Source organism: Ahaetulla prasina, chromosome 2 (assembly GCF_028640845.1).
Source record: "Ahaetulla prasina isolate Xishuangbanna chromosome 2, ASM2864084v1, whole genome shotgun sequence".
NCBI classification, from domain to species: Eukaryota; Metazoa; Chordata; class Lepidosauria; order Squamata; family Colubridae; genus Ahaetulla; species Ahaetulla prasina.
In genome coordinates, this window is record NC_080540.1 from 202,778,745 (window position 1) to 202,793,047 (window position 14,303).

Here is a 14,303-nt window from a genome sequence, read left to right on the forward strand (position 1 = left end):
ATTAAATGTTTTATTGTAATAGAGAGGGAACACACACTTCTATTCAACTTAATTTTTAAAAGATACCACTCTTTTTTTTAACGACCCTGTAAATTATGATCTGCGGTGGCACAGTGATTAGAGTACAGTACTGCAGGCTACTTCTGCTGATCACCGGCTGCCAGCAATTTGGCAGATCAAATCTTACCAAGCTCAAGGTTGACTTAGCCTTCCATCCTTCCGAGGTTGGTAAAATGAGGACCCAGACTGTTGGGACCAATATGCTGAAACTGTAAACCGCTTAGACAGGGCTGTAAAGCACTATGAAGCGATATATAAATCTAAGTGCTATTGCTATTGCTGCAATCTCTTGCATTGGGATGAAGTCGGGGCAAACTGAATGGAACTGAATTTACTGGCCGGATGCCCTTCCTGATGCCTAGGTGGAGTTCACAGCAGATATTTTCTCTTTACGCCCAGAAAGAAATATTTGCCACTATCTAGAATTAAACTCACAGCCTCCTGATTGTGAGCGAAGATCTCCACTTCTAAACCACCGCACCGCTCTTTAAAAATATATAGGAAACTAGGGAAAAATGGATTTCTTCTCGCTACAGTACTTTGCCAAATTAGAGCCAGTTCGTTTTGCCATGTCTATACAATGACTTCCTGAGCTGTGTAGCTTTTACATGAGATGTTCTGCATTTCCCATTTTTCTAAGTACATTAACTTGACATGTATGACATAATCAAAGGCCTTCTATAAACAAGCAAGCACATGTTAACTTCCTTTTGGTGTTTATAACTACTGATACGTAGCTATTTATTTATTTATTTATTTATTTATTTTGTCACACAATGTATATAAGCATAAGCATGAAATAACTATACAATATATAAGCACATATATAAGCATGAGTATGTAATAACTATATTAATTGGATATAACGAAAGGAAACAACAGGAATGGTAGGCACACTTGTGCTCTTATGCACGCCCCTTACAGACCTCTTAGGAATGGGGTGAGGTCAATAGTAGACAGTTTTTGGTTGAAGCTTTGGGGATTTTGGGAAGAGACCACAGACTCAGGTAGTGTATTCCAAGTATTAACAACTCTGTTACTGAAGTCATATTTTCTGCAATCAAGATTGGAGCGGTTAACATTAAGCTTAAATCTATTGTGTGCTCGTGTATTGTTGCTATTGAAGCTGAAGTAGTCTTTGACAGGAAGGACATTGTAATAGATGATTCTATGAGTTAAACTCAGGTCATGTCGAAGGCGGCGGAGTTCTAAGTTTTCTAAACCCAGGATTTCAAGTCTGGTGGCATAAGGTATTTTGTTGTATTCAGAGGAGTGGAGAACTCTTCTTGTAAAATATTTCTGGACAAGTTCAATTGTTATGATAGTGCTGCAAAAGTCACAGTACAACTAGACTTTGCAGTGACGACTGTTACAGCATCCTTGCGGTCATACCAAGATTAAGGCACTTTTGCAATTGGCAGGCATTAATGACTGTTGCAGCATTCTGTGGTCACATGATCACCTTTTGCACATTTTGTAGCTGGCTTTCAACAAGCATAGTCAGTAGAGAAGCCAGCAGTGAAATTATAAGTTGTGGTCACGTGACGTCTCCTTTAGCGATGGAATTGTATTTTCAAAAATGTACTCTATTGCTATTCCATACTTTTCATTATCTCAGATAAGAATGAGGATAGGAGGTCAATATGAGATTTTAAAAGAGTGAATAATATACCACAGATTTAGGATGGAAATGCCATAGAAAAAATGGCATTTCTGCTGTCCCTGGATTTTGGGAGACTATCCTTCACATACCTATCCACTATCTTACAAAAAAACAAAAAAAACAAAACCACTCACTATATATTGAATACTAAGGGAGCCATGTTAATGAGCAATTCTATTTAGTTTTCTCTGGAACTTGGAATATTCACCAAGCTGTCAAAACTGTTAGTAGTAGCCTGGAACAGTTAATCCCCAACACCAGCCTCTCAGAGCTTTGATTAATGTTTATTAAGAAGCAGCTTATAGTAGCAAGAATTCCCTGCAAGTAGTCGGTTTTCAAATGAGAGGCCTCTGTATAGCAAAATAAGATGAGAAGTCTCTGGTTGTTCTTATGTGCTTTTCAGGAGGTGGTAGAAGTAATTTGCATCTGCTATTGTAAATATAATTATACTCTTAGAACCAATTTTCATACAGTGTTGCTGTAATTTTAGTGATACATCTCTTAAATGTAGAGTCCCATAACTATGTGTGATCTGGAGACAGAGGAATACGAGGTGAACTTCCTGCCCTTGAAGCAATTTGTTTTTCAGGAAATACGGAAAAGAGCCACTTCTTATACTTGGAACATCTGGTATAGGAAAAGGTTTTTCTCCTCCAATCCAGGAAATCGGCTATCAAGAGGCAGTCAGCTAATCACTGACAAGTCATGTGCTTGAAACGTGTGGGCGTCGTGACCCTAAGATTTGAGAGTCTTATACACATGGCTCCCTGAGTAATCTCATTTACTGCCTGCCCTTGAAGGTGTGCAATGCTGGTGGCTCTCTCAAACAATAAGGGGAAAATCATGCAGGTTTTCCATCACTGGCGTATTTCAATAGTCTCCTGTTAACACATGGTTATGCATGTGCATATATTACGTTCTTTAAAAAACAAACCACCAGGTTGCTAGTCTCAGCTGAAACTCACCTGACCAATTTCTCATCAAAGCTCGCAAAGCATTGAGTTAGATAATGTTCTGGCTGAATGGGAGAGTTGGACCCAGGAGAGTAAAGTCTAAACTTCCAAATATGTGGCTGTGGTGTCTTTCCTTTTGGCAATGGATCTTCATGACATTTCTCGATAACTTCAGGGTGAGATGGTTCTAGTCAAAAGACACAAGGGACGTAAGTTATGCCAATTGCCGGGTGATTGGCAATCTTCTTTTCTCTGATCTTAAGAGTTACATGTATTATCCCACTTGAAGAGAGCAGAGCTGATCCTGACAGCTCAAAACAGATGCAGAAAAACCTGTAGATCACTTTCCTGTCTACCCACAAAGATATTCCTCAAACCCAAAATATCAAGGGATATTTAATCATCCATCCCATAAGTGATTACAGCTACAAAATATACATGGAGTGTCTATGGAGATCCTCACTCATCCAGGTCATGGTTGTCCCAAAGTGCTTTTCCAAAAGGCAACTGGACTTTCTTGGATTTCCTTGAAGGCGTTTCACTTCTCACCCAAGAAGCTTTTTCAGTTCTGCTGAATACTGGGGAACGGTTTATATTTAGATGATTGCTAAGGAATATAAATCCTTCTGTTCGCCACCATTCAGCCAGTCCTGAAAAAGTTTCTTAGATGAGAATCGAAACTTTTCAAGGACAAAACCAAGAAAGTCCAATTGCCTATGGAAAAGCAGCTTTGGGGCAGAGATGCATGGGGCTTCACTGCTGTTTAGACCAGGGGTCTCCAACCTTGGCCACTTTAAGACTTGTGGACTTCAACTCCCAGAATTCCTCAGCCAGCAAGCTGGCTGAGGAATTCTGGGAGTTGAAGTCCACAAGTCTTAAAGTGGCCAAGGTTGACCCCTGGTTTAGACCATAATCCTGGACAGTTCTACCTCAGTGCAAATATATGAACAGACACGGGGAGCTTTCTACAGATAGAGCAGGATTAAACTTTATCTCCTCTTCTGTCCCACACATTTTGTCCCTCCAATGGAATTGTAGTGAACGAGAATCCTATTTTCTTTCAACAAAATCCTTTGTTGAACAAACAAACACTGGAATGAAAAAGTGCTTAGTGGTAACTGTTCCTCGATGCATCCCTCTTTGATTTATGAGTCTCAAGGTCTTTTTATATATATACAATAATTGTGTTTTTTAAAAAATATAAAAACTAATACAAATTACAAAAAATGAACAATAAAAAGAGAAATGTAGCATCTAACATAGAGAGGAAAAAATAAAAAGTGAGACTATAACAAAGAAAAAAGTCTCTTGATGTTTTTGCAAGGAGTCACAGTCTATTGCACAAGGAGAGCAACGAGTTTTATCACTTCAACCAATAAGACTCCCCTTGGGGATATTTTGGGGTGGGCGCTTGATCATCTATTTCTTCTTTTGCCAAGCAGTAAAAGCATTACAAATTGAATATTTTCACTGCTGCTGAGTTTTGCTTTAGCAGGTCAGTTTTTCAGTGGGCAATCTATTACTACTAATCTTGGGTTTTTATTATGGCTCCTAGCTGTGTGTAGTAGGATGTTCTCTTCTACTGTAAGAAAGGGGAATATTAGTGTAAAGATTCTTTTTTTACAATGCTGAGTAGTCTTCCCTCCCTACTTCCTTCTCTTAAGTATTCTGTTTGGTGGAAATACCCTTCCTTCCTTCCTTCCTTCCTTCCTTCCTTCCTTCCTTCCTTCCTTCCTTCCTTCCTTTTTCTGTTTTTATTATTGAGATCATACTTATTCTTAGTGGTGTACAAAATATTGTGATCTCAAAGTGATCTTAAAGTGATCTATTTTGATCTCACCAGAAATGCTCCAGGACTGTTCCAACCAGTCCCAAGGTGTTTCAGCTTGAAATAAGAGTGCTTTTTGATACTGCAATGTTTCCAGAATGGTCATTGGGACTTCTGTCAGGTCAGAGCAATCTGTTTTAAACCTGAAGCAGCAGTTTTGATTTCAAAAAAGGGAAGTTTCAAGTGCAAAACAATTTAAATGAATCACTGATATTATCCTGTCTTTTGCAATGGGATGAAGAAATTTGACCTTGCTGCTTGAACAAATCAGATGAGTAACCCCCTGTAGGAACCTTCACAATAAGTCTAGTGTTCTTTTTACAGGTGAAAACTATTTATTAGAAGATCAATACCCAGCGTGATTTATCTGGGCTGTCTTTAAAAATGGGATAGCTAAACTGATAGATTTCTCCAGGAGGTTAATGTGAGCAGCATTATCTGTTCTGAACTTTGTACTTGTGCCCTTCCAAACTGGTTCTGAATACCTTTGTGAGCATTTGAATGAGCATTACACAAATATCATAGCCTCCATTCTTCTCCTGGTTATGGTCTTTTATATGAATCTTTTGTCGCTTTCTTTGATATCATAAAAATGTGATTCTCCCAAGCTTCTGAGAATATGTTTTGTAACTGTAGCTTATTCAAAATCTACGGTGTTTCCCTGAAAATAAGACCCTGTCTTATATTTTTTTGAACCCCGAATAAATGCTTAGCCTTATTTGGGGGGAGGTCTTATTATTTTGGGGCATGTAGAGCAAGACGGGGCTCCTCTTGCTGTCTTACCTGATTTCCAGCTCTGTCTTCTTAACCCTAACCAGAGGAAATGATGGGACCAGCTGCGCATGGGGTTAAATATTTTCAAGGAGGGCTTATTTTTGGAGTGGGCTTATTTTAGCACATGCGCTAAAAAGCCCGATTGGGTTTATTATCAGGGGATGTGTTATTTTCAGGGAAACACAGTATTATACCCTTAAAATCAAATTTAAATTAAAATGGTTTTGAAAATCAAACGTACAAGTTAAGAAATTAGTGATGCTGCCAGATGCTGTTTCACAATTTAATTTATTTATTTTTATCCACCTGTATTATTTTTATAAATAACTCAAGATAATGAACATACTTAATACTCCTTCCTCCTCCTATTTAAGACCCTGTTTTACCCCACAACAGCCACCCTGTGAGGTGAATTGGGCTGAGACACAGTGATGGCCCTAAATCACCCTGATGGTTCTCATACCTAAGGTGAGACTAGAACTCACAGTCTCCACATTTCTAGCCTACTATACCTCTTTATATCTTTATATTTTGATGCTTGTCAAAATCAAGTCTTATATGGGATATTTCAAACTAATGACATTAAAGACACAACCAAGGCTTTGATCTGAAAACCACTGCCTCACTAAGGCCTAAAGGAAGAGTTTCAAGAAAATGAAGTTTGTCAGCTAAGGAAATAGTTTTCCATGTCAGACTAGAGTAAATAACTTAGCACTGTGTGCTTCTACCTCTGTAGGCCTCTTAGTTACTTCTTTCTGTAGGAATAGAAAGGAACGGTGCAAATGCTAGCTAACCATATATAGCTCCTAGATAACCCATGCACCATTGGGTCTTTGTTGCAGAGATATTTCCTTACCTAATCAGAGGAATAGAATGCCATGGGCAGGCAAAAAAATCAATGGGAATAGGAATGACTACTAACTTCCTGTTGGCTTCCCCCATTGAGTTTTCTTGTGGGAAACTGGCAGTATTTTTTTTTTTTTGGTTTACATTTATACCCCGCCCTTCTCCGAAGACTCAGGGCGGCTTACAGTGTATAAGGCAATAGTCTCATTCTATTTGTATATTTTTACAAAGTCAACTTATTGCCCCCCCCCCAACAATCTGGGTCCTCATTTTACCTACCTTATAAAGGATGGAAGGCTGAGTCAACCTTGGGCCGGGCTCGAACCTGCAGTAATTGCAGGCTACTGTGTTCTTAATAACAGGCTTTTACCAGCGTGAGCTAAACCGGCCCCTAATAGTATGTATTGGAAATGTTCCCTTCCCTTTCCAGCAGGCAGGTACATGGTGGCTGCTGCATGGAGGAGGAAGGGAGGGAGGAGGGATTGCAGGTATGGCTGGAATCTCTCAGGGAATATTGAAAATGAGAATTATGTGCCCTCAGTGGCACAGCAGCAGTGCTAAAGCAGCAGGAGCCTGGCACCACTGAAGCAGCCTCCATTTTCCCAAATTTTATTTTGTCAGTAGTAATGAGTCCCAGCATTCTGTAAGTTACCACATTTGAGGTACCTTGGTTGAAAACATTTTGTCCGATGATACACGGTTTTGCCCAGTTAAAGGTTACAGACACAGTTATATAGATATCTAACTCATTGTGGTTTGATGTCCATGATGTGTGATTTACATTTTTTTATGACCTTGCTGTCCCTATTCGAGTAGAGTCAAGGTGACTGGATGGAACTGAGTGTTTATTGACTTCCTCTCTCCATCCCTCCCTCCCTCCCTCTCACACACACTGGTAATTTACTTTTGTTCTCATGCTTTATTGTTTTCAACACCATATATAAGGATACAGTATGTAAGGTATATTTTTCAAGCGTCTTTCTTCAAATAAGCAGCACAGCTCAAAAGAAATTACAAAAATAATGCTTACACAAATTCATAAGGGACAATTTGTAGTATCTTTTGGGGCTTATTTACAAGTTGCTACTGAAATACAATTCAGAAACTGAACTAGTTAAGGACTGTATGATCCAATGGATGCCTAATTTAAACTACAATTAATATGCAAGCATTGGATTATCAGTGAAAGATAAATATTACATTTTTTGCTAATATTACACTTCGAGAAGACAGGTATAAAATATTTTATTGCTAGCATATTACTCTAGTGCAGATTGTCAAAATATATAATTCATATTCCAAAAACTGTTGGAAATATAATACAAGTAGTCTTCACATTACAACAGTTCATTTAGTGACAGTTTGAAGTTACAACAGAATTGAAAAAAGCGGCTTATGACATTTTTCACACTGTTGCAACAACCCCATGGTCACATGATTTGCATTTGGATGCTTGACAGCTGCTTCATACTTATGACGGTTGCAGTGTCCCAGGGTCATGTGATAATCTTTTGCAAACTTCTGACAAGCAAAATCAATGGAGAAGCCAGATTCACTTAACAACCGCGTTACTAATGTAACAACTGCACTAATTCACTTAACAAATGAAAAAAAAAGTCATAAAACGGAGCAAAACTTACTTAACAAATTTCTCACTTAGCAACCTAAATTCTGGGCTCAGTTGTGGTCATAAATCAAGGGCTACTTGTAATCAGGTTGTAAATGTACTTTCATGTTTGGTAGCAATATTGCAAAGCTCAGCAATTCTGGAAATGGTTTATAACAGAATGAAACAAATCTTAAAAGTTGAGTCTTCTTTCCTGCCAGTGGTTTTTCTACTAAACTTTGTATCCCTTCAAAATATACAAAGTTGATTTATGACAACAGTTCTGAGAACACTTCAAGAAAACTTAACTGGATATTAAATATAAATCCTTCTTTATAAGAATGGGAAATCAAATTATGGGAGTATGCATTCAGTGTCAAAAATAACTTCATACTGCAAAACAAGGTGGAATTTAAAAAGAGAAGAAATCTTTTATTTGGAAAAGAAATACAAAAGAAATATAGAACAAAGGCTGATGTACAAGAACATAAATGAAAAAAGTGCATTTAAAAATATAAATGTCACTGTGACCTTTTTTTTAAGAGGGCTAGAAAAAATGAATATATTTTAGAATAGAATAGAATAGAATAGAATAGAACAAGACAGAATAGAATAGAATTTTTTATTGGTCAAGTGTGATTGGACACATAAGGAATTTGTCTTGGTGCATATGCTCTCAGTGTACGTAAAAGAAAAGATACGTTCATCAAGAAACATAAGATACAACACTTAATGATAGTCATAGGGTACAAATAAGCAATCAGGAAACAATACCAATATAAATAGAATAGAATAGAAGTTTTTATTGGCCAAGTGCTCTCAGTGTACATAAAAGAAAAGATACCTTCATCAAGGTACAACACTTACAACACTTAATGATGACGATGATGATGATGATGATAATAATAATAATAATAATAATAATAATAATAATAATAATAATAATAATAATAATAATAATAATAATAATAATAATTTAATTTGTATACCGCCCTTCTCCCGAAGGACTCAGGGCGGTTTACAGCCAGAATAAAATACAACAACAACACATACAATATTAAAAACAAACATTAAAAAACTTATTCAATTTGGCCAAATATTAAAATACGATCAACCCTTTAAAATTAATAAAGATTACAAACCCATAAAATCATCTAAAAATTTTAAAAAATCAAGTCATAGGTACAAATAGTCATAGGTACAAATTTAACACTTAATGATACAACACTTAATGATAGTCATAGGCTACAATTAAGCACTCAGGAAGCAATCAATTACAGTATACATTGTAAAGATACAAGCAACAAAGTTTCAGTCATACAGTCATAAATGGAAGGAGATGGGTGATGGGAATGATGAGATTAATAGTAGTGCAGACTTAGTAAATAGTTTGACAGTGTTGAGGGAATTATTTGTTTAGCAGAGTGATGGCATTCTGGAAGAGACTGTTCTTTTGTCTAGTTGTTCTGGTATGCAGTGCTCTATAGCGTTGTTTTGACGGTAGGAATGAAACAGTTTATGTCCAGGATTTGAGGGATCTGTAAATATTTTCACAGCCCTCTTTTTGACTCGTGCAGTATACAGATCCTCAATGGAAGGCAGGTTGGTAGCAATTGTTTTTTCTGCAGTTCTAATTATTCCCTGAGTCTGTGTCTGCAGAACCAAACCAGACAGTTATAGAGGTGTAGATGGCAGACTCAGTAATTCCTCTGTAGAACTGTACCAGCAGCTCCTTGGGCAGTTTGAGCTTTCTGAGTTGGCGCAGAAAGAACATTCTTTATTGTGCTTTTTTGATGACATTAGCTGTCCATTTTAGATCTTGCGATATGGTAAAACCTAGAAATTTGAAGGTCTCTACTGTTGATACTGTGTTGTCTAGTATTGTAAAAGGTGGAAGTATGGAACTTTTTACTTTTAAATTTACTTTTAAAGCTCAAGGCCTTTACCAGAGGACTCCAATCAAATATCTGTTTTCCCTGTGTGTCTTTCCCATACCCAAATCATTTAGAAAAATGGTACATTGTGCTTCTATTGTATTTCTAATGACAAAAGAACTATCAGAATACAAAATAGCCCCTTCCATGAAATAGCACCAATATCGTATTAAGTATATAGCTTTGCTGTGTTTTCTTTTATTTACAAAAAGCAAAATTGGACAAAAAGCAAAAGAGAAAGCCCAATCCTGGAGAAAATGCAGTGGTTCTAATGAGTAAAAGTGAGGCATGAGAGGAGTGAAGTACAATCAATATTTTTTCTTCCTGTTACAAGACTGCTAGAAATATTAAGAATGAGGTAACTCCGGTATTATATACAGTATCTCACAGAAGTGAGTACACCCCTCACATTTTGTAAATATATAAGTATATCTTTCCATGTGACAACACTGAAGAAATGACACTTGGCTGCAATGTAAAGTAGTGAGTATATAGCTTGTATAACGGTGTAAACGTGCTGTCCCCTCAAAATAATGCAACACACAGCCATTAATGTCTAAACATTTACACTGTTATACAAGCTGTATACTCACTACTTTACGTTGTAGCCAAGTGTCATTTCTTCAGTGTTGTCACATGAAAAGATATACTTAAATATTTACAAAATGTGAGGGGGTGTACTCACTTCTGTGAGATACTGTAAATAGATTTCTATTTTCCAACTCTTCTCTGCATTTCCTCTGCATAAAACCTCAAGTTTCCAACTCTCTGGAACAAATCTTCATACTTTATATAAATGACCTTTGCGATCATATTAAAAGCAACTGTGTTCTCTTCGCTGATGATGTTAAATTATTCAACACTACAGACAATGCAATTACCCTTCAAAAAGACCTTGACTATGTGTCAGATTGGTCTAACAAGTGGCAACTTCAAATCTCAACCAACAAATGTTCTGTCTTGCACATTGGCAAAAAAAAATCAAAACATAAAATACAAATTAGATGGACATGACCTTATAGATGACCCTCAGTCTGTCAAGGACCTTGGAGTACTCATTTCTAAAGATCTAAGTGCCAGAGCCCACTGTAACAACATTGCCAAAAAGGCACTAAGAGTTGTTGCCTAGCTTCTTCTCTGGTAATATTGTACAACTAACTAGAGCATACAAAACATTTGCTAGACCAATTCTTGAATACAGCTCGTCTATCTGGAACCCACACTGCATATTGGACATAAATACAATCGAGAAAGTCCAGAGATATTTCACAAGAAGTCTCCTCCACTCCTCTGCTCGCAATAAAATACCTTATGCCACCAGACTCCACATTTTGGGCTTAGACAACTTAGAACTATGCAGACTTCAGTCTGACCTAAGCATAGTACATAAAATTATCTACCACAATGTCCTACCTGTCAGTGACTACTTCAGCTTCAACCACAACAATACACGAGCAAATAATAAATACAAACTCAAGGTAAACCGCTCCAAACTTGATTGCAGAAAATATGACTTCAGTAATATAGTAGTTAATGCCTGGAATGCACTACCTGGCTCTGTCGTTTCTTCCCCAAACCCCCAAAACTTTAAACTTAAACTGTCTACTATTGACCTCACCGCATTCCTGTAAGGGGCGTGCATAAGTGCACCTGCATGCCTACTGTCCCTGTCCTAATATTCCTTTTTACTTACTCTTTTCATGTATCCAAATTACGTTTATACTTTTACCTGATATCTTATATATGATTGACAAAAATAAATAAATAAAATAAAATAAATCTCTGGGACGTGCTGGGAAGGGACAGAGATTTGATCTGCTATATTGTATAATCTTCTTTCTTTCCCATAGGTCCCAAATTTCATCAATGCATCTCTGCAACCTCATGAGCGCATCATGGCTCAGGAGATTGACAACTACTTCCGCCATGAGCTTATCTACAAGCGGAATGAGCGGATGGGCAAGCGAGTGAAAGATTTACTGGAAGAGTATCCAGATAAAAGCTTCTTCTTTGCATTTGGTGCTGGTAGGTATACATTTTAGAAGTCTTTTAAAAGATAATATGGATAAATTGATTCTTTGTGTTCGTAATGTGGAAATATCCCATTCACAAGAGAGCACAGTGAATCATTGCACCTTCAACGCCCCAAATGGCAATTCTCCATAAAAGATGCATTGTACTCTCATTAAATGTCTTCAATATCTCATTATAAAATCTGCTATCAATGGATTTTTCTTTGCTTTTTTTCTTTTTTATGTGGTTTTATCATTTTTAATATATATATTTTATGTTTTTTATTGTTTAAGCTATCAAGAGTTGTTTTATGAGATGGGTAGCCATATCAGTCCAATAAATACATGAAAAATTTAAATGCAGTCACAAAAACACTTTGAATTTAACAATGGTTAAATTAAAAGTGACAGCATAGGTTCAGTATTCTAGAATGATATCATTTATAGCTGTATTCTCTGTCTTTCCTCAAGGTAAAACTCATCTCTTAGTAAGGATTTAGGCTCCAACCTAAATATGCAGCATTTTAATTGGGCTTATTATAACATAAAATTGGCTTCAACTGGTGTTTTCCTCTTAATAAAATAAACTCACCTGTTGGGCTGTACTTAGCTCCCAAGTGTGAATCTGGTCTGAGAACACTTTGGAAGATGTAAACCAAGTCACTGGATATAGATATGACAACTTAGATATGAAAAAATCAACAGTGATTTTTTTTTATTAAAGCAGGGGTCCCCAACTCCAGGTCCTCAGACCGGCACTGGTCTGCAGCCTGTTGGGAACTGGGCTGTATAAGTGAGTAAAGCTTCATCTGTGCATGCATGGGATCTAGGTAGCATGTGAAATCACAGCCCCTCCAGTCCATGGGGAAAAAAAATTCTGCAGAACTGGTCCCTGATGATTGTGTTGTATCCCACTCCCACTCCGACGACCGGGTCTAGGAAGTCTGTATCAAGCGTGGCAACGAAGCCTCTGCAGCTTTGCCAAATTCCTTCCAGGTTTCTCAGGGCAGGCAGGAGTCCAGGTTGTGACTTCAGCAAACTAGATGAGACTTTGCTTGACTCAAGGTTGGAATGCCAACCTTTATATAGGCTGTGGGGTGTGGCTCCATGACTCAGCATTTATCCAGGCCTGCTCCTCCCTTCCTTCTGCTGGCGTCGCCTCTCAGATCTCCGGAAACGAGGATCCTACCACTTAGAATTGTCTTCTGAGTGTTTGAGAAAAGGAGGGGTCAGAAGGAGTAGGCCCGAGTAATTCCAATCCGTGGCTGACTTCCTCTGATGGCTGAGCCAATGGAACACGCTGTAGGAGTGAGGTTTGTTTGTTCATTCCTGACATCCTGTCCGGGCCAGGGCCAGGGCCGGGGGCTGGAGGCATGACAGGCCATTCATCTTCATTATCAGACTCGGAGTCTGATAGCAGGCTCGGTAGGAGACGGGAGGGGCCCAGCTGAGGAGAGGAGGGAGGACGAGGCACAACAGATTGGGGGCCACTGCATTAAAGCATGCATTTATGCCGCAAAATGCCTGTAGTATTTTTATAGGATTTCATTGTTTAAATTGACTAGTGTATAATGTCAGACTGTACTACCCGGAGGAGTTACTGGAATACTCCACACAAGGGGGAGAGAGCAGCAATTGTATTTCAATGCTTATTTTGTGAGATAATCAAATGATCTCAGATATTATCTGTTCTGGCATGCATAAATATTATACTGGCAGAGAGACAGTATGTACTCAATCATCTGCATAATGTCCTTTTCCCTCAAGGAAAAACTGATCAGGCACACATTATCCAGTCAGGCTTTGTATACTCCTGGGTGTTGGCATTGTGTAAATTAACATCTGTCACTTTTCCCTGAATTTTTGTTGGCATGTAGTGTGGAGTGTTAACTTTGGCTAATCCTTTTGATCATTGGTTTTAGTGAAAGAATTCTAAACGTCAGCCATTTTTAAATTTGGAGCACTCCTGGCAGCAAACCTATAATTAAAGATTTGTTTAAATATATATTTGAAGTTATGTACTGATTTAAATGTGCAGGTTTTGTAAATGGATAGCAATAATTTTCAAATAAAGATATTCTTATTAGGCCTTAGAATGTTTTCAAATATTCAGGCTTGAGGCGGATTTCATCTCCCTTTCCACAGAAGTTTCTGTGTTGCCATTTCAGTGATTCCAAAGAGATTTGCAAGAGGTAGTACCGCTTGAAAAGTAGCACATATACTTTTTAAATTAAAGTATTTCATTAGGAATCATAAAAACGTGTCATTTACTCAGTATTGTTATTTGTTAACTGTGATATATTTTAATAATATATTTTATTTATTATTTAGTATTATTTGTTTACTGAACAATATATTTAAATATATTGTTGGCCACAAAACCATGTTGTGGCCATAGCTGAAAAATTAAACTTACTTTCCTTAAGCTATAACACACAAGGGGTTGTTTGTTTGCTTGTTTGCTTTTTTAACTATGGTGAAGATCATATAAATATGCAGTAGTTTAATGAAATGCAAAGAATTTTATAAATGTGTGCAGACAATTTAAATAGAGTGTGTCTTAAAACCGCCTTTGGCGTCTGGAGCAGTGATGGGATAGCTACCCAGAGTTATTGTATCAGTGAAAT

General features: G+C 37.5%; 1 protein-coding gene across 2 annotated transcripts in view; it reads left to right on the forward strand.

Moving 5' to 3' along the window:
- The window catches only part of TRABD2A (TraB domain containing 2A), a 124,178-nt gene that overhangs the window by 90,675 nt on the left and 19,200 nt on the right, over window positions 1–14,303 (forward strand). For both annotated transcript variants that reach the window (XM_058171773.1, XM_058171774.1), the window contains exon 4: window positions 11,515–11,689. In XM_058171773.1, coding sequence (XP_058027756.1) covers window positions 11,515–11,689 — 175 coding nt within the window. The remainder of the gene's footprint in view (window positions 1–11,514; window positions 11,690–14,303) is intronic.